Source organism: Podarcis melisellensis, assembly GCF_964234715.1.
Source record: "Podarcis melisellensis genome assembly, chromosome: 8".
NCBI lineage: Eukaryota > Metazoa > Chordata > Lepidosauria > Squamata > Lacertidae > Podarcis > Podarcis melisellensis.
Window position 1 is genome coordinate 43,364,455 of NC_138540.1, and position 21,187 is coordinate 43,385,641.

Genomic DNA, 21,187 nt, shown 5'->3' on the forward strand with positions numbered 1-21,187 from the left:
CTGCCTTTCTCCCTTAGGTTCTGGATTTCAACCTGCCAGGTCAATTTCGTTGGGGCAGAACCTTGTGGGGCCCTTTGGGCTTACCCTCCATGGTTCTCCTTGCTGTATTTATTTGTTATTGCATTTATATCCCACCTTTCCTCCAAGGACGTCAAGGTGTCACAGATGTGCCTAATACCACTTAGTTTACTTGTGCAGCTGGGCTGTCCATGAGGCAGACTTTGACTGTGGCAGCAAAAGGGTTTATCCAATCAGCCTGGCATAGTCTGGAGCCCCCACAGAGTTGAGGAAGTCCCACCCCTTACAACACAGCCTTGGAGACAGGTACCCAAGGCTATTGTAGCTTTTGTGGATCCTTCTCCTCAGCAGGTGGCAGCATAGGGCAAGTGCTGTGTGCAGGTGTATTTGAAGCTTCACCTGTCCCAGTCATGCTAATATTCAGAAAACGTGTAACCCAAAAGCAATTTTAGGAATGTTAAAATCTGCTCAGCTAAAGCCCAACTCCTTTGGACTTTTCCTTCAACTGTCATCAGCAGTGGCCATTCTGTCAGGAGTGGGACAAAGATGGGATGAGACAGTAGTGCCTCTCCCTCATTTAACAAAGAAAGAATGCTTGTGTTTTCTTTCTTCCTCCTCCAGTCTTTTTTTCCTTTTGTATCATGTCTCTTAGATCATAATGCTTAGTACAGGAATTGTCTTCTCACTGAAATTAGTTAAACCACCTTTGTTTTTGCAGGAGAATGAAGAGTAGGATAAAAATGTTTTAAGTAAATAACGAACCCTGATCTTGAAAGGATCCATTATCCCTAGCTATAATTTATTTCCTAAATAAAAAGGTGTCATGGTTCTTTCCAAAGACACTCAGATTTCCTCTGGGGCAAAGAGAGCTCTATAGGCTGAAAGCATCCACCAGAAATGCTTTCCCCAAGGACATATTTATTGGGACAATTACAAACAGTGTGGTCTGTACCCGTCATAGCAATGTACTGAAGAGAGGGTCAGAGCTTAGTGGTAGAGCTGCTGCTTTGCATGCAGAAACCCCCAAGTTCAATCTCCAGCATCTCCAAGTAGAGCTCAGAAAGTCCCCTGCTTGATTTCTTGGAGGGTTGTTGCCAGTCACTGCAGACAATACTGAGCCAGACTATGTTTAAATATGCAATGCTAAACACACTTCCTAGAGAGTAAACCATTGGGACTGGTGAAGCAGAAGGCAGGGAACCCAAAACAGGGGCAGCCTTTGGTAATCGCTGGTAATATGGCACCCTGAGGGAGCCCAAAATTTGGTGCCCCTAAATGGATCTTCTCAATTATGGATCTTTTCAATTTTGTGCTCCCTTGGCTCAGCGCCCTGTGCAGGGAAGCCACCCACACTGCCCTAAATCTGATGCTGCCCAACATCAAGTGCATCTGGAGCCCATGACAAGCAGGGCTAATAACGCACTTAATTTTGCCCGCCTCTGCAGCCTCCTCTTCTCTTCCTGAATTCTGAAAGGGCAGGACTGAGGTGGAGGCGGCAACTGGCCGGGAGTGCCACCCCCTGGACCAGTTTGCAAGTGAGAAAGGCAGGCAGACCAGCGGGGGTGGCTGAGGATAGAATGAGGTCGGTGGGGCAGTGCCCCATTGGCCCTGTCCTTGGCAATAGGGGCCCGGGCTGAGCCCTGTTACAAACGTAGCCCTCCTATCTAGTCTCAGAGGTGGCGAGCGCCCCACAGAACCTCCTCGAGAGAAAATCACTCTCACCACCCTTTCCTCCCCAGCGTAGCTGAAAGAGGGGGAAGCAATCGGTATGAGGGGCTTCCGGATGGGAAACATGGGAGCAGGAAGGTGAACTTCAATGTGGCACAGCCCATCCTGCGAGGTTTGGGGTGCTACCCAGATACTAGAAGCACGGGTGCTTAATTCGGATTAGTGCCGCTACCCCGGGAGACCCACTCCGAACGATTCCACGAGGAGTACAGCTTCAGGACGTGCTGGTGCCGAAGGGAGGCGCCAGTGAGCCCGCCCGCGCTTTTAAAGGGGTTCGTGCAGAAAGGCACCATAGCCCCCCCCCCCCGCCTCCCCACCCCTTCACGTGAAGCACGGCAGAGGGGATTTCCCCATTCAGGAGGAAAAGGCAAGATTGCCTGTAAGCAGAAAGCTAGTCTCGCAGTTGCAGAGGGAGGGTTCTCGCTACTTTTCTCCTTGCAAGGAGCAGAGAAACACTCCGGCACGTCCCTCTCCTCCTCCCCCGCTTCGGGTTCAATGGGGGCTCTGGCTTGGCCTGAGGAAAAGAGTGACGCTAGCGTGAAGCCCCGCCCCTCCTCACACATGGGGCGGAGCCTCGTTTTAGGGCGGGGCATCGCACCTGCCTGAGCCAAGTGCGCGCCGAGGGCCAGAAACTGCCTAGCGCTCGACGCTTGCGCTTGCACGATGGCAATGCTGCTGCCAGTCCCGGGACGCCCGTCGGGGCTTTGCTTAGTCCTGCTGCTCTTACAGGTAAGAGGGGCCTCACGGGGCGCTCACGGGGTACGTCCAGCCTCCCCGTTGCCGCCGAAGCCCACCCTGCTCTCAAAGAGGGAGCATTTCTCCTTTCTTCAAACTATTTCTGTTAAAACTTTTGGGTTAAGTGTAGTGTACAGATATATGTATAGATAGCAAATAATAATAATTAATAATTAATAATAATAAATAATATGTAGTAAACGGGCGACGGGCAGGGAAGTTTTGTGCAGAGAACATAAGCTTGCAGTGTTGCATCCCACAGTTTGAAATAAAGGTCACAGTTTCAAACATCGTCCTTCTCTGAAGCTGTGGTACAATAAAGATATTATTATATGTTATCCCAAAATAATTTTCCAGAAGGAAGTAGGAGTCAGTGGTGGGCTGCAGTCATGTTCCTTTTGGACCACATGAATTATAAAACAACCCACCTTCTTCTGAAAACTATATTTTTGCTTGTGGAAGGTTTATTTGACTTAGTTGTCAGTCAAGACAATGGTTCGGATTTGTCTCCTTTCAGGTTACAATTTGCTTGTTTCCAGTTTCTTGCTACCACTGTACGTGCCAGAAAGGTTCATATGATTTGAAGAGAAACCAGAAAGTGAAATCGACATTATTTAAAACCTATTGTGATTTCTTCCTTAGTGAAAATGTATAAAAGAGCCATTAAGGGGGCTGGTGCTAAAGTGTGTCCTGTATTTAATGTAATTTCACAAAAACCTTTTGTCCAGAACCCCTTTATTAAAGGGTTATGTCCACCACATATGTTAGAATGTACCTGGATTCCCCCCCCCCTTGCAGCACGATAGATGAGTTATCAAGGTGTGATGAATCAGTACCACATTTGTGCCAATTTAAATGAATGCTCTTTTACTTTCGCTGGAGAGAAATGAAAGGATCTTTCCCCATGTAATTGTTCATAAACTTGCCTCTCATTGTTCTTGTATCATAAGAGACCCTTTGACCGTCTTTGGTGCCCCTAAAAACATTCCCCCCGCCCCAACCAAGATAGATACTAAAGAGTTATGTGAGTAGCCTTGGTTAGAAAGTTTGAAAGAGACATGGGCAAAATGCTTAACTGTCTCAGGTGGAAGGATTTGGGGGTTCTCCCCAACTCACCACAAAAAGAGTTCTATCAGGCAGGCTTAAAAGTGGCTGCTTTCCTTGAAGCTCAAGGGAGGTGGTTTTTGCTGCCTCTTGATTCATCCTTATTTTTCCTGCATGCTAGGCTGGAAGGTGGCTTTGTGAGGAGACGGCAGCCCATTGTCAACCAGGCTTCAGTCAACAGACTTACACTTTCAATGTGCCCCGGTCTAACTTGGAAAGATATCGTGTGTTGGGCAAGGGTAAGAGATATTTCTTAATACTCCCTCTCCTTAAGATTTCCATTTGTGGGTGGGGCATTCTGCCTTTACTTGTCCATAATCACAGAATAGCCTTGTCAAATTTGCAGCGAAGCCCAGTCTCTTTCTTTAAAACACAGTAATGTATTTAGGGGGCTGGATTCATCATTCTGCTAAGTATGCTAAAGAGCAGAGCCCAAGCCCCCTGCTGTGATGTCACTGTCTGGGAGTTTCCAGGGACCAGAAAGTGCCCTGTTTCCTTAATGTTATTGCAGCTCATTCTTCTGGCGAAGGATGACTCACAACCAATAAGTGTGAACAATTCTGTGACAAAAAACAGGCTGTAGCACCCATAAGGTAAAAACAAATAATAACAGAAATTACATGCCCTGGGCTTCGGCTCACTTGTAGATTCACTGGGTGATTACTTCCTTCTTCCGTAAGGGAAAACTGATTGACTGCTGGGCAAGCTATTCTTTCTTCTGTAAAATGGGTATAACAACTTGCCTTTCAAGGTGATAGGGATAATGAAAAGGCTATTCTGCAAAGCACAAAAAGTGCAAGTTTATGAATGATAAATGGAAGAAAGCTGGTGAATCTATACTTTCAGCTTAGCTGCATATGAATATGTGTCCAGCTGGGAGCGCAGATTGCCACCTAAGAAGCTCTGAAGCTCTCATATTTGGGGCACGTTAATGGCACCAGGTTTTTGTCCCTTAATCTGAAGCACTGCTGTTGTCTGCTTGTGACTGGACTGGAGGAGACTGCTCTTCAGCCCTCTGGTATAAACCTAAGTAGTTTATAGAGACAGGAGGAGACATTTTGAGCCACCAAAGCGTTAACAAGAAGTTCAGGTAGCTTCAAACCTGCCCTTTCCCCCTCCAGCGATTCAAGGTGGAGCCTGATGGTAGGGAGACGCTGACTTGTTCCAACCCGCAGCTGCTGGGTGTGTTGCTTGTGTTTGTTCATCTGAACTTTGACTATCGCTCTTGACTGGTTACCTGGCAGCCCAATCAGGGGCTTCCTGCTTTTCTGCTTATCGTAGTTTCGTTAGCATGACGAGGCGGGCTGCGGGCCATGTCAATAATCCTTTGTGAATCATTTACCTTGTTCCACATGGAATCGGCTTGGAGTCTTATTTTCCGTTCTGCTGTGAAAAAGATTGGCTCTTGACTGTTGACCTTGGCTGGTGATCATGAAATAATCCTGAATTTGAGCTGGCTTTGCAGGTCGCTATCCTATGTCCTGACTTCTTCTTCTCCATGTCCTCTTACCCTGGTTGAATGCAAGGCCAGACCCCTGAAATAATAATAATCATCATGCTTATGCAGCTTTTATTATTGGTATTTCATCAAATAAAGCTTAAGACAGCCAAACTTTTAAGTAACAGATCTTACTAGTAATGTCAAGACTTTAAAAAAGAGAGGCTTTTTAAAGTCTTGCCCTTCCCCATGTTCTTTCTTGCCAGTTACTAAAATCCATTCTTATAGAGACTCAGATCATAGCAACACTATTAGTGAATGTGGGGACAGTGGAACAAAGCGTTCACAAATGTTGTGCAACACAGGTTTTTGGCTGCCCTGTGCTGTCTGGGGTTGATGGGAGTTGTAGTCCAAAACATCTAAACTTGGGAAGGTCATTCTTTGCTCCTGTGAAAGGGAAAGGGCTCACTTTTTCAGTGGTGATTAACTGATTTTAAAGGGACAGATTTAAGCCTCAGGTAAGCAAGCTAAACTTGACTCAGGTTCTTGGCAAGAATGTGGTACACACCCAATGCAGTTGATCTTAACTGCAAAGTGGAGTTAGCACACTTGTCTCAAAATGCAGACAAAGTGGGAGGGAGAGACATACTTATTTTCGTTCTTAGTGCTAAGTTGGATAAGGCAGAGGGGGAAGCAGAGAAAGTTGTATAAATGCACAATGACATGAGCTTAGAAAATATTTTATTGGCTTCCAACAGACCAGAGACTCTGGCATTCTGAAACATTTTTCCAGAATTGGAAACCTGTTTGTGGTTAACTGTGAAAGTGTAAAGACTGTTAAAAGGCACATGAGTCCTGAAGGAAACCAACAATTGGCATAGCTGATGGCAGAACATTGGATGTTTAGCAGACAGACATGTAAATAACAACTGCCCACTTTCTGCTAGAATGGTGTATCTTTTTTGTTTATAAGCATTTTTGTTCATTAACATCGTCTTTAGTGTATCTTAGTGCAGGGTGCAAGAGTTGCTGTATTGATCCTGGTACTAGAGCAGTCATCTCTCAGTAGAAAAGCACCTGCTTGCAAGTGGAAAGTACCAGTTTCAATCCCAGGCACTGCCAACTTGTAGTGCTAGGAAGAACCTTGGGAAACCACTGCCAGTCAGAGTTGGCAGGACCAGGCACTCCTTAATATTCTTAAAGAGTAAGTGAGTGTCTCTGTTTTGTGCCATACTATGGTTCTACTTAGTGAAGGATTCTGCAAGCTTTTGAATTGCGCAGAACTCTTCATCAGGACATCAAAGGATATCACTACCTATTTGGATGTACTTGATTGCCCTTTACCTTCTCCCCCCACACCTCACCCAGTTAAAGAGGACAGTGGGTGTCCTACCGATGATGACACAATGCCTCTGCGTGTGAATATGCATGCAATACTTCCTGCTTGTTTTTGTATTGCAAAATTAGAGGGAAGCTGAGTCAGGTTGTCGTGTGCGTGTGCGTGTGTAAATTGCACTTGTGCCTCCCACAATTGAACTGCTTATCACAGGCGTTTGGGGGTTGTTGCCAGTGAGTCAGTGCTGGTGATTTCCTGCTATGGTAACAAATCTGAGAGTTGCTTGGCATTGTGGTGAAAGGACTGAGCTGCAACCAAGGAAGTAATCTGGTTGAACCTCAGCTTTGCTACAAACTCACTAGGCTGCCTTGGGCAGTATGCATCTGTATACAGTACCAGTGGCTAGAAACTGTCGGACAGGAGAGTGCACTTGTGCTCGGGTCCCGCTTGCTGGTTTCCCACAGACATCTGGTTGGCCACTGTGAGAACAGAATGCTGGGCTAGATGAACCATTGGCCTGAGCCAGCAGGTGGTTCTTATGTTCTAATGGTTAGCAGTCCGCTCCAGCTCAGTCTCTGTCACCCAATCTGCAATATTGGGGGAGTTAATAATACTGTTCTACCTTATAGGGTTGCTGTATAGTGCCTGCAAAGCACTTTGTGCACTTGAAAGAACTATACAAAGTGTTTACAGGTAACTCACAGCTCAGGCACATTTAACTGGTGTGCATTCAGCACATTTGTGTTTGGCAAATTAAAATGAATAAATAAACAGGGGGCTCAAAAGCGGGCAGGCATCTGGGGGAAAAAAAGACTTTGACAATCCCACCCACCATTGAACTCAGTGTGTTTTGACTATACATGAGTTTTGGCTTTAGGTGCTTTCCCCAAAATGTAACCCCATCATAAGTTGAGAGTCACCTGCATGAGATACTGTGATGCTGACCTGAGCCAAATGGTACCACTTTAGAGGCTTTTAAGGCTCCCACTTTGATGAAAGGGAACATGACAATGAAACAGTTACGTTTAGGAAAGCACCCCAAACTCTCCCTGGAATCTAGGAAGCTCCATGGAAGTGAAGTTGCATTTTTTGCCAGATGGCGCCTGAAAGATCTGTCTAGGTATTTGTGGGTGAGTTAGAGCCTTATTGCTCACCGCCTTGGCCTTGGCCAACTCCTGATAAGGCTGCCCAAGATAAAGGTCCACTGCTGAACCCATTTGAAAGGCTGTCTAGTTGAAGTTAGGGCCATAGGAAGCTGGAAGCTTCAGATCATTCGCCTATCTAGTTCAGTATTGTCTATGCTGACTGGCAGCAATGGCTGTCCAGGTTTTCAGGCAGGGAACCTTCCCAGTCCTCACTGGAGATGATTCTTCCAGGCATTGAACTCAAGACCTTTTGATATGCAGAGCAGATGCTCAGCCACAGCCCTTCCTCAACAGTGAGCGGCCAGACAACAGGCATGCAGGGCACCCAGGGAACAGCCTTTTCGATCGTGTATTGCTATCTAAATTATAGTTAGGAATTTTAAAATTGTGCATCTATGCATATAAATTAGTGTATGCAAATGATATTTAAATGTATGTTTTGTTTTCCAATTGTAATTGGCAACCTGGTGCCTGCCTTTCATATGTTTTGGATTACAGCTTTCACCAGTCCCAGCCAGCACATCGGCCGCGGCTATTGGAAGCTGTATTTCAAAGCATGCGAAAAAGTACAAGGCTGGGTTCTACGTTTGTCCTCCAACAAGAGTTGTAAGACAACAGTAGCTAAAGGTGTATTGCTCCTTGTAGGAGACCTTTTGGTATGAGGGGACTGGATTTTTCTCCTCCAGACATCTTTGTATTTGCTGGTTGGTGGTAATAAATATGGACAGTGTCCCTTTGTTCTTGTCTGGGGCAAAAGACTCAGTGCCTCCCCCGCAGCAGCTGCTGCTCTGTGCAGTGGGCTGCACTGTTTCCACCAGGGTGGAGATACAGAACAGGTAAGCCAGTATTTGAGCAAGCGTGTGGAAGCTTTGAGATGTACATGGGCAATTGCCTGATGAAGTCTGTGTGACTTAAAAGCTTGCATAATTCTGTATCACCTTGAGCTTTTCCCGAAGAGCTATGATCTTTTTTGGGGTGGTGGATGTGGTATCCACAATATTCTCTCTCCTTTCACTGAGTAGGTGAAAGCGAGTAAACTCTAATCTATTTGGGATCTGGTGCACACACTGGCTGGGCACAGGGTTTTAAATTAAGTAGCACTTAAGCCCCAGAGGGGTGCACCTGGGCAGCCCTTTAGCTGAGCTCTTTCAGATGTGGCAGCCAAGACAGGGATTGATGATAGGGTGAGATCCCCCAGCCCTGCTAATCCTCAGAGGTGCTGCACTTCAAAGGCCCTTGATTGGAGCAAAGGGCTTTCCGCAGGCCTAACAAACTGGCCTGTAATTAGGCAATAATCTCTCTATCTCTCTTGTGTGCATTTTTTCAGCAGGTGTGTGTCTCTGTCTGTGTAGCCGTTCCTTGTTTCTGTCACCCAGCTGGAGCTAAACTCAGCTTGAGGGTTGTAACACTGGCTGATTTAAAGAGCCCTGTTCGCACAGAGAGAGAGAGTGAGAGTGTGTGTTTGTATTTTGAGGAACTTCTCTGACTGGGTTGGAAACTTACCCCCTTTTTTTAATCAAGGGACTGATTGACTACAGCTGACCCTGTTTGTTTTGCACTAAAGTGTGCTCCTCCAGGAAGTAGTAGAAGGTGGCAGTAACTCCCCAAAACTCGAGTAGGATTCTGGGGCTGAAAAATTCAGCCTTGGTGCAAGTTTCAGCCCTGCTCAAATGACAAACTCCCCCCACCAGCAGCTTCAGATTAAAAGTGTGTCCTAGATTCAGAGGAGAGGAAAATGCATTCCTGGTCCTTTCTGCAGGAACAAAATAGTCCTGGAGTGTAAAAGTGAAACCTGTCCAGTGAGCTTCCTCGAATCCCCTGAGAGGTTCTGGCCCTCCCTTTTGCTTTGTTCCCTTGTTGATTTTGATCTGGAATGACATGTGCCAAAAAAATGGATTCATGTGACTTTGGAGAGAGTCACTGATTTCCCAGGCTAGAGAGCGTCAGATTCCGAGCCCCTGATGGCTCACTTCCACCCACTGAATTTCTGTCTGTGTTCAAACATGACAGCCGCCTGAATCAGTTTTCAGGTGAAACACTTGTTCTGTGAGTTTCAGAGTCATGGCGAAACTCCAGGGTGATGTCACTGCTCAAACACAGAGCCTGTGTCTCGATGCAAGAGGAGAGTGGGGCAACCATGTCTGGTCACAACGTTTGTCTGTCCTCCTTCCTTCATCGACCATTTCAGATGACGGAGTCTGTATTTTTGCCATTGAGTATAGAATTTAACCATAGAGATATGCATGGTTGAAATGCAGCAGCTGATGCTACAAGTTGGCGTCCCAACAGATGCCAGGTGGGATCTTATTGGATCCACTTTGGTTGTATTAAGTGCTTGAGCTCCAGAGATGGGCAGAACTCCAAATTATAAGGAAGCTGTCTTTGTTCTAGACCAGTATCTGGTGGCAGTAACAGACTGGATAAGGGTAAATAAGTTGCATTTACTGGATTTACTGGATTTACTTATTTACTGGATAAGGGCAAATAAGAGGTACTCCTGGTCAGTTGGAAGATTGATCAGGGAGTAGGGCTTCAGCTCCCCTTGTGGACTCAGCATTGCAATTTGGGTGCACTCCTGTATTCTGCCCTGAACCTGTTATCCAGCTTTCAGCAGTTGCCAGGAGTGCATTTGTACAATTATGGCTCATGCACCAACCATGTCTGTTTCTTGAGATGTCAGATCTGGCCACAGTGATGCTTCAACTGGTCCAGAAGCTTCAACTGGTCCAGAATGCTGCAGTCAGTCTGCTGACTGGGGCTGGATACAGGAAGCATGTTTCCCCCTGGGCACAATTCAAGATGCTGGTTATGACATATAAAGCCCTCTATAGCTTGGGCCTGGGTTACTTGAAAGATCACTTCTCCTTTTCTGCACCTGCCTGGGTGCCGAGTTCCTCAGATGAGCACCTTCTCTGGGTCCCATCAACATCGGAAACATGGTTAGTGGTGACATGAGAGTCTTTTCTGTAGCTGCTCCGATATAGTGGAATTTCCTCCCAAGAGAGGATAGAGTTGCTCCCTTGTTATCTTTCTGCTAGCAGCTTAAAGGTAAAGGGACCCCTGACCATTAAGTCCACTTGTGGACGACTCTGGGGTTGCGGCTCTCATCTCGCTTTACTGGCTGAGGGAGCCGGCGTTTGTCCACAGACAGCTTCTGGGTCATGTGGCCAGCAAGACTAAGCTGCTTCTGGTGAACCAGAGCAGCGCACGGAAACACAATTTACCTTCCCGCCGGAGCGGTACCTATTTATCTAATTGCACTTGACATGCTTTCAAACTGCTAGGTGGGCAGGAGCTGGGACCAAACAATGGGAGGTCACCCTGTCGCAGGGATTCGAACCGCCAACCTTCTGATCGGCAAGCCCTAGGCTCGGTGGTTTAGGCCACAGCGCTTAGGACCTTCCTATTCAGGCAGACCTATAGAAACTAGGTGCAGGTGATGTTGACCACTTCGCTGCTATCGGAATGATTGGTATTTTAGTGCTGGTTCTAAATGTGCTTTATTGTATTTTAATGATTGTTTTTAGCTAGGTTTCATTACTTTGACTCGTTTTTATTACTTTGTACATTATGAGGACATTTTAAATATGTTGTAAACCACCTTGAATCCCAGTTTGGGAGAAAGGTGAGATAGAAATGCATTGGATAAATGAATAAATAATATTGGAAACTGTTGATTCTGTGCATAGGGAAGTGAAGTCTTGTTTTGGTCCTGTCGTCTTCTGGTGTCCATCCTGGACTGGGTTACATGGGGAGATGGCTCTCCTCAGGGAGTGGGATTCTCCAGGGTGGTGCTACCCATAATTGGTGCTGTGTGAAAGAATTCTTGGTTTCTCAGACATTTACAGTCAGGAGCCACAGCTAATGCTTTCGGGTGTGGGTGTTCTTTGAAGCTGATAACAAGCCACAACCAGGGGCATGGGTCTGCTTTCTTGCTGTCCATTATTTGCTGGGGCTTTCTCTTTCCATACCAGAGGAATTAAAACTCGGTGGATGCCTCATTCTCTTTTCCTGAGCAGAGCAGCAGAAGGCCCAAGAAGCAAGTTTGTTTTGTCAAAGAAGAGTGAGTCATTTTAGCCCTCAATGAACCGAAGATAAGGTCTTTATTTCATGCGTGGGGCAGAGGTATGGGAACTTTGGCCCTGATAATGTATGCCATGGCTGATCCCTTTTCTCTTTCCCCACCCCCCACCGCCCCGCCAAAATATCCACACCGAGTCTCCAGACTTTGTTTTGAGAAAATGGACTGAGATTCAAGGCCAGGCCAGCTGTTCTTGCAAATCCATCATTCACAGCAGAGAAATTCAGTCTGGGGGATGCTGAGAGAAGGAGGAGCAATGGTGCACACACACCCCATCTTGCCAAGGGTCATAATAGAGTAGCCTCCCTTGGATGTTGTGGGGCAGCTGCTTGAGGCATAAACATCCTGAGGTGCCCAGTCCTAGTTAGACCTGTGTGTTGTGCTGCTACTGTGGTGTCCATAGGGAAACAAGGACGCTCTCCTTCCATTAAGCACTTAAGGGGTTCCGTCCTAAATGGAAGCTGGTGTCACGAAGATACCATAGGCTGCTTTTGCTTTCTTCAGTGTAATTATTTCCAAACTGTTCCCTTTTGAGGAGGAAACAATGCTGTCGTGTTTTGATGCCCAGATGCTTTTCTTTCACAACTTTTTGCCTTTCTGGATTTCAGAATCATGAAATTCAGAGTAGACCTATTGAAATTAAGGAACCTAAGTTAGTCATGTCCATTAATTTGAACGGGTCAACTCAGAATAGAACTAACATTGTAAACAGCCCAATATATTTTGCAAGAGAGATGTATATATCCATAAAAATATTCTAATTTAATTTTTTTAAAATACCTTTTAGGTAGTGATTTCATAATTGGTTTTATTTTTTTGTAGTTACTAGAACCCTATAGATCTGGTTTTGAATTTGTTCACTGTTACCTCATGATACAAACCAGGTTTCAAATCCACACTTGGCCATGAAGCTCCCTGGGTGAGCTTGGGCCCAGTCACTGCCTTTCAGCCAAACCTACCTCACAGGGTTGATGTGGGGATTAAATGAGAGGAGAACCATGTACACCATCTCGGGCTTCTTGGAGAGAAAGCTGGGATATAAATGCAAAAACACACAACCCTATTCATTTTAAAGAAGACAAATGTCCATGCTTTTATATTTTATTTTTATGCTGTGAAGCGCCCTAAGATCTACAAGTACAGGGTGGTATACAAATTTAATAAATAATAATAATATTTTTTTCCAACAAACCCTGAAGGGCACATATTAGTAGAACATTATTTCATTTATTTATTTAATAATGCTCTACTTAATGCCAAAATTGGCTTGTAAGTGGTTTACAAGTATAAAAACCATTATGCAAACAGTAAAATATAAGCACCCAGAATCAAACTACACAATCAAGCAATCCCTATTAAAACATAGCCATATTTGCAGGTGCCCTTGGTCAACAGATTACCAATTGACAATGTGTGATACTTGTTAAAAATATTCATGAGAATATGAGAATCATGATTAAGATCCACCATATTCTCCACACACATAGATAAATTCAGTTAAGACCATACATTTTGTTAATTAAAAACATACTTCTGGATTCTTTGTAGATGCTCCAGACAATGCTTTCATGTTGTTTCATGCAGGCTTTGATGTGCAGCTTAGTGAAGGCCAGTGTATGGTCTGATCTTGGGGCACAGAGTTCGAGGGAAAGCTTTGAAACTGGCTCAGTTTTGCAGAGGGGTTTACATGCATTTTGGAACCTCTCATGTGCTGGTTCACGTACTTCTGAATGGAGATAACACGGGAGCTTCTGCATGAGGTGCTCTGTCAGTGAACAGCAGCCCTTCTCACCTCCCCCCACCTTTTTAGAGGAAGCTGCCTTATTTCAGGTCCAATTGTTGGTCCATCCCAGCACTGTCTCCTCTGTCTGGGGTTTCTAGCAGAGGAGGCTCTCTCCCATCACCTGCCCGCCCTATTGTGCCTTGAACCTGGCAATGCTGCCAGGCTGGGATTGAACTTGGAATTTCCCACCTGCAACGCTCCCACTGAGCTATGACAACTCCCCTACTTTCTTCTTTTCTCTGCCTGGATGTTCCAATAAATATAGGGAGAGATTCTGTGTTGGGATTCTGGTGTTGCTTTTAACACCCTCTAGCAAATGCAGACTATTCGCAGTGCGTCCTTGGAGCCACTGGGTGGGGAGGGTGACAGCCTCTGATTCAGGGCCTGCCGGATCCTGCCTAGGCATGGCTCAGTAGGAATGTGCTCTGCTTCAGAAGTAGGGCAGCTGGAGGAACCGGCTTAGCGCTGCTCTCTTCCTCTGAGCAAAGTGGAGTCCATTCAAAGCTGATGCCGAATATGCCATCCATCACATATGTCTTCTATCTCATTGCCTAGCACCCAGGCTTAGCGCTGGAGCCAAGTTTGCGTGCAAAGGGAGGGTTCTTGGTCCTGAGTGCCTCCAGGGGCAGCAATCTTTCTCCAACCGGGAAGCTGCTGGGGTGCTGCCAGCACTGGGAAAGGAGTGTTCAGGTGTCCCTCAAAACAGCCACACCTTTGTAATAGAAATGCATTTTGTAGAAAAAAGAAAGGAAAGGTGCCAGCAAGGAGAATATTCCCAGAGGCAGAGTGGGGCAGAGGGAGAGAACATAAACACACAAACATGCGCACGCACACACACACAAAACAAGTCGCATGACTGAGATTCCCCCTGAAAAAATCTACAACTGGCACAACCCACTTTGTCCTTCCACAAGCCCCCACTCCTTTAATAGGAACTGGGGCAGAACAGCTCTCTCCAGGGTGCCCAAAGTATCCTTGTAATACATATGATCTAGAAAAGGGTTAACATGGTGAAGGGAGATGTTCTTTCAGAAACTGTCTCCAAGAAGAAAGGAAGGAACCATCATCATCCGCAGCACCAGCACCCCCAAAGAGGCCTGGCTGTGGGCCCAGGGAAGTTTTCAATGGTTAATGAGTTTCTTATATTTTGTTGGGAGCTGCCCAGAGTGGCTGGGGAAACCCAGTCAGATGGGTGGTATATAAATAATAATAAGATGATGATGATGATGATGCACCTGCTTGGCATAGCAAAGGATGTTCCCAAGTCCAGTTTGCAACTTCACAGGTAGCAGAACTTTCTCTGTCTGGGGTGGTGGGTAACAGCTGGGCTGGCTGGGGCTGATGGAAGATGTAGTCCAAAACATCTGGAGGGTACCAGATTTTGGGGAAAGTTGCCCTTGAGTGTCTTGGTGCCGGAGGCAAAAAAATCCCACATGCTACCCATCACCTCCCTCCACCAGTAAAACCAGGGCACCAACCAATTCTGGTGGTTACAATCAAGATTTGGGATGTCATGGCTGTAGCAAAGTGAAGGGAGCTTGAGCTGCAAGTGGAGCCTTGCTGACAGCCCATTGCAGCTCTCGCTTGCATACCTTTGTAGGGTACTATGCCTGCATCTGCGGGGCCCTCTGCAGCCTCTTTGCTTAGCCCACAGTCAAATGTGGCACGAGCTTCCTGCTTGCCAGTTGTGACTGCGGTAGACTTTGTCCACAGGTCCGTTCCTGGTAGTACTCTGCATACTAAACTCTGATCGCTTCCTCCTTTCATGGATGTGGGCAGAGGCGGTTTTAGTCCACAGCTTCTGGATCTGTGGAACTTGAGTGGTTCTTTGGGAGATGGGAGAGCAGGTGAGCCCTGCCAGCCGCACCTGCAAGGGCTGCCCAGCTAATAAAGAGAGTGATGGTGCTGAACTGGCAACAGCTCCTTGTAATGGCTCTTGGAGCTTTGCAGGGTGGTCATTGCTACTTTCTAGTTAATTAGTGGATGTTTGTTTTTCATCCTTAATCGTGCATATTTGATGCTGGGAACAACTTCAGATTCTTGCAATGGGAAATTTTATTTTACATCAAGCTGTTAATGCTGTGGTTTCTCAACCTTCTTCCTCCATTTGCTTTCATTTCCTTAAAGCAGCTTTGGTCAACCTGATGCCCTCCGGATGTTTTGGACTGTAGCTTTCCTCAGGCCCTGCTAGTGTGTAGTAAAAAAGCATCTATGGAATCCTGTGTTGGCTAAAGTTGCCAGGTACCCTTCATAGGTTGTTGGACTACAACTCCTATCAGGTCCAGCATCATACAGCTGTTCTAGCTGGGCTGCTTTAAGGAGGCACTGGTGTTTAGGGCATATTGGCTCTGCAGCTGAAAAACCCCAACTCCTTTTTGGGGCATGCAGAGGGTGCAGCTGTTCCAGGTTATTGCACAACATTCCGCAATAGTTTTCACTTCTGGTGGGTGGTTCTGTTTTTCTGTTCCAAAAGTGTAGCTTCCCTGCCTCCCCCTTGAAAGATTGCAGATTGAGTCAGTTTGTGTCTTGTGTACATGTGTAAATCAGAACAGCCAGCTGTGTGAGCTTCCTCCCTGTTGCCCCATGTTTGTTTGTTCATCTTCTTCTTCAAATTGATATACCAACCTTCATCTGAAGATCTCAGCAGAGTTCATAAGAAGCAGTGCCCCTTCCAGTAGCACAATAGCACTGCTTTTAGTACTGTCTCTAGGCCAACGGTGGGAGATGTTTTTCAGCTCAAGGGCCACTTTCCCCTCTGAAAAACTTTCCAGGGGCCACATGCCCATTGGTGGGTGGGGCCAAGGGCAAAAGTAGGTGGAGAAACAAATACACAGATGGCTGCTTCCTACATCACTCGCCCACCCCCAGACAAGCAAGAGGCATTGCCAAGAGTTCAAGGACATATTCCAGTCAGGGAAAGACACTTACCATTCCCCGTTCCCCCTCTCCCCTTTTTTTCTGATTGTTTGAACCAATTCATGAACCAATAACTTATACATTGACCCCTAATACAGTGGTACCTCAGGTTAAGAACTTAATTCGTTCTGGAGGTCCGTTCTTAACCTGAAACGGTTTTTAACCTGAGGTACTACTTTAGCTAATGGGGCCTCCCACTGCTGCTGCTGCTGTGCCGCCGCCGCACTATTTCTGTTCTCATCCTGAAGCAAAGTTCTTAACCTGAGGTACTATTTCTGGGTTAGCAGAGCCTGTAACCTGAAGCATCTAACCTGAAGCGTCTGTAACCCGAGGTACCACTATAATGAAATGCATGTTGTAGATATTTTCCCACATTTATTATGCTATTTTTGTGATATGCAAATGACATGAGAAAACTTGGTATACTGTACTTGTTGGTATAACATTATTCTTGTTTATAAAACCCAATTTTAAAAAAAAAGAGTTGGAAAAGACCCAAAGGGTCATCTAGGCCAACTCCCTGCAATGCAGAGAACCAAGGCCAGTGGGGTGTGTGGCTTGGGGAAAGGGGTCTGAAAGAGAAGGATTTGACCCTGAAAGGTCACCCTGAAAGACCTACCCAGCAGTGAGCTTTTGCAGGACTGCCCAGTCTCTGGTTTGGAGGAGGGCCCAAAGCCTGCAGCAGCTCCTGGGGTTTGGCCAGGCCTTTCTCTGGATTCTGACTATGGCCAGTATTCTTCTGCCTGGCCCTTCCCACCACCTTCTGCATTAGTGCATCCCTCTGCAGTTTTGGCCTCTGCTATTACCGTTGTCCATGTTCATATTAGTGAGAGATGCCACTGCAGCTGCCTAACTCCAACAATTGAACACCAGTGACTTTCTGGGCATTTACCAAATGGGGTTCAGCATCCATCTCAATGACTCCTTTACATCTTCATGGCAGATAACCTAATGTTGTAGTAGCATACCTAGTAGCCCAGCCTCCATATCTCTCAGCAGTATACCTTTGAATGCCAGATATGGTGAGCAAGCCCTCTGCTTCATTCCTTGCATTATCTTCTGGCAGCATCTGCTTGGATTATGGGTTGCTGGGACAGCTGCAAAGGAATCCTTACCTGCTTCTCCTGTTCTGAACAGGCGGAGGAAAACAACAGGCCGTGCGGTGGGAGGTTATTTCTGGAGCTTGTGCACCTTAAAAGGCTGAAAATGATACAGTACTGGAGAAACACTGGAGTACTGGAGTACTACAGCTGCCCTGCTCTGCTTACAGGAAAGTCTCTGAAAACAACTTGTGTGGAAATCAGTTCAAGGCCTTGCCTGTAGAAGAAAAGCTGCTTCCAAGCCCATTAGTGACCTGGGACCCATGAGGATGCTCTGGCATTTGTGCTGGATAATTGACTCACTGTCTTGGGTCATGTTCTGCTCCCTTGGTCTGCAGAGCTTTGCTTACCTCTCAGGAGTCTGAGTATGCTTAATTAACCCTGTGCCTTGCACTTTACCCTTTTTTCCCTCCTCTTCTTTCTCTGCGCTACGATGCTACAAACTAAATATTTGTGGGGCTTACTATTGAGCAAACATCCATAGGTTTGTACTGTTGTTCCCGTCTTGTCCATGCATCTAAGGCCAGTGTACCAAAAAAAACCCACTTTCTGTTCTGATGCTGCCCTGTATATACAGGTGGAGGGGGGGGACTGCTGTGTAGCAACAAAGAACAAGGGCTGAAATGCCTTCCAAAGGAATTGCTTGATTTACTTTAAGGTATTTACATAGTGCCCCTCCCAAAGCTGTTTACATAGAAATAGTGAAACAATCAGTATCGGTTAATGTTATAAAATAAAATGCCCAAGACAAGCTCCAAGGAGGTTGCTCTCTTGCAGGCTGGAGGTGTATTTTTTCCAGGCCAGGGGGGTGTTGTTGGGGGATTTGTTTGTGGTCACTAACGGAAGGGGAAAGAAATCAAAGCCTGAAGGCCTGATAATCCTCATCTTCTGGGCATTGCACCCTTGCAGAATCTTAGTACAGTGGTACCTCTGGTTACATACTTAATTCGTTCCAGAGGTCCATTCTTAACCTGAAACTGTTCTTAACCTGAAACACCACTTTAGATAATGGGGCATGCCGCGCTGCCGCCGTGCGATTTCTGTTCTCATCCTGAAGCAAAGTTCTTAACCTGAGATACTATTTCTGGGTTAGCAGAGTTTGTAACTTGAAGCGTATGTAACCCGAGGTACCACTGTAGTCAAGTTAAGACCAGGAGAGCTGAGGGGGAGAAACAAAACTCCTATAAGCCTTGCATGGGCTTCAATAACTTTTGCTTCTATCGTCTGCAACAGTTGCGCTAACACTAAGTAAGCAGAAAGGGGTAGCCCCAAACTGTGTCTCTCCCTACCTGCCACACAACCAAGCCCTTCAGCCGCTAGCCTGTTTCTCACCATTCTCCCAAAGTGAACCATTTCTAACTGGAGCGGCTGAAACACTTACTAGCTGCGTGCACAGTTGGTGAGTCCGCACCCTGGGAGTGGCGAAAGATTGTGGAAACTTACCTTGTTTGTGTTGGAAAAGGTGCTTCCTCTGCCCATATGTTTGGAGCGTGAGCGCCCCCTGGCTGCAGCATCTTTGGGAAAGCTTGTTTTGGTAAAAGCCCACCTGCCAGTCCATCCTCTTACTCCCTAATTGCTGAATCTCTGACGCCCCTCCCCAATCTTTCTCTCTCCTCCCTTTCATGCAGTAAACTTTGAGGGATGCTCAGAAAGGACACACCGACCCTTCGCTTCGGACGACACTCGCTTCAGGGTGCACTCGGATGGCGTGGTGGTGGTGAAAAGGCCTGTGCAACTCCATGTTCACGAGTGGCACTTCTTCATCCATGCCTGGGACGGGGCTGGCAAGAAACACTCTGCCAAGGTGACGCTGCGAAGTCATGGCCATGGATCCCACAAGCAGCATCCTCATGCGGTACGGAGCCTTCTGTTCAGAGCCTCCTTCCTCTGCCAGCCTCCCTTGCCCTCTTTGTTTGTCAGGGAGCCTTCCAGAGGTACCAACCAAGGCTTCCATGATGAAATGCCCTGCTTTGTTCATTCCTTGCTGAGCTAGAGGTGCGTTTATTTTTATTTTGCAGGAGCCCTATTCCCTTGGTCATGGAGAGGTGCTGACCTTCCCAGTATCCGGCCCAGGCCTGAGGAGGCAGAAGAGAGACTGGGTCATCCCACCCATTGTTTGCTCTGAGAACGAGAGAGGTCCTTTCCCCAAGCAACTGGTGCAGGTAAGTTGAGGTGGCAGCATCTCCTGGGGTCCTTTAAGTTACTTTCCTTGATGCCCAAGTTGGTAATGTCGTAGGGTCACTGGGGGTTGAACTAGATGGGCCCAGATGCAGAACATGAGTGCTCCAACATTACCCCCACGTGTGATTCCATGCAGAGGCATACTACCTTTTGACTGTGGAAGGGGAACATAATCATTGTGGCTAGTAGCTCTTGGTACCCTTATCCTACATCAATAGGTTGACTCTTCTAAAGCCATCCATGTTAGTGGCCATCACTACATCTTGTGGGCTGTGCATCATTGGAGGCTGCCTGCTGGGCTCATGAGCTGCAGGTGCATCTCCTCTGTTGGTGGGCAGCAATATGACATGCGTCGGGGAAAGGGATATGGCATGTTTCAACCAGCCTTGACCACCTAATGCTCAATACCTGTCATCGTCTTGATTATTTTCTCCACCAGATCCAATCTAATAAGAATAAAGAGACGACAGTCTTCTACAGCATCACTGGGCAGGGGGCTGACACTCCTCCTGTTGGAGTCTTCACCATTGAGAGGGAATCTGGCTGGCTGAAGGTGACCCGCCCACTGGACAGAGAAGATATGGACAGATACGTGGTGAGTCCCTGTGCACTGTTCACGATCAAGCTTCGGGTTCTTCTTTCAGGGGTTGGAGCTGGCTGTTGGCAGCATCCAGTGCTTGGGTGCTGCTCTTCTTGCAGGTGGGAGGAATGGGAGAAGACATAGGTGAGACAAAAGTCTCCCTTGGGTGCCGTCTAGGGGTTTGTCGGTAGCTGCCAAGCTGTTTGGTGTTTCATTAGAGCTGGCTTCTCCCAGCCTGACCCCTTCCAGATAGTTTGTATTACAACTTCCATCAGCTCCAATGAGCATATGGAGGCTGCCAAATTAGTGAAAGCTGCATTGTAGATTAGAGACATATGAAGCTGCCTTATACGGATAAAACTATTAGCACATCTATTTATTTCAATTTTATACCACTTATAATTTACCACTTATACCACATATAATTTATACCACTTAATTGCGGTCATATCTAAGCAGTATACAGGAGACCCAGTATAATAAGATTAAAAATTAGTTTGAAGCATAAAATCTGAGTTCAATTAAAAAGCCTGCTGAAATAAAAAGTTTCCATCTAGTTCAATGGGGGTGGGGCGGGGCCTTTCTGACCTCAACTGGAAGGCCCCATAGTTCTTAACATGGGGCTTCTGGTGGAGACAGCCTGTGCAACTAGCAGTGGCTCCCCTGAGTGAGCAGGGATATAAAGGATCAGACTGATCTAGCTCAGTCTTACCTGCCCTAACTGGTAGCAGGGTCTTGTGGGGATTGAACCTGGGTCCTTTGGCATGCAAAGCAATGGCCCTTCCACAAGGCCCCCCTACCTGCCTGTTTTCACTCCCCTACCAGAGAAGATAGTCCTCCAGGAACTTTCAGTCTGAGAATATGATGTGCATTTGGCAAATGAGAGAGCATGTCCTGACTCCCATGAGGTGTCTTGGCTGTCTCAGGTTTCTTTGTAGTGAAATTTCCTCTCGAAATATTGGGTGGATAACTCATGAAACCTGTAAAGCTTTAGGGGTTAAAAGCTGGGCATCCTGTTTCTTGAGTCTTGCTATTTTTTGGA

The 21,187-nt window shown here is 46.5% G+C and overlaps 1 protein-coding gene across 1 annotated transcript in view; it reads left to right on the plus strand.

Moving 5' to 3' along the window:
- The first annotated feature begins 2,319 nt into the window (after window positions 1–2,319).
- LOC309376364 (B-cadherin-like) overlaps window positions 2,320–21,187 on the plus strand; it is a 30,665-nt gene continuing 11,797 nt past the window's right edge. The window contains exons 1-5 of the mRNA XM_081922650.1: window positions 2,320–2,475; window positions 3,707–3,824; window positions 19,013–19,239; window positions 19,403–19,546; window positions 20,005–20,160. Of these exons, the coding sequence (XP_081778776.1) occupies window positions 2,410–2,475; window positions 3,707–3,824; window positions 19,013–19,239; window positions 19,403–19,546; window positions 20,005–20,160 (711 nt within the window). The 5' untranslated portion in view covers window positions 2,320–2,409. The remainder of the gene's footprint in view (window positions 2,476–3,706; window positions 3,825–19,012; window positions 19,240–19,402; window positions 19,547–20,004; window positions 20,161–21,187) is intronic.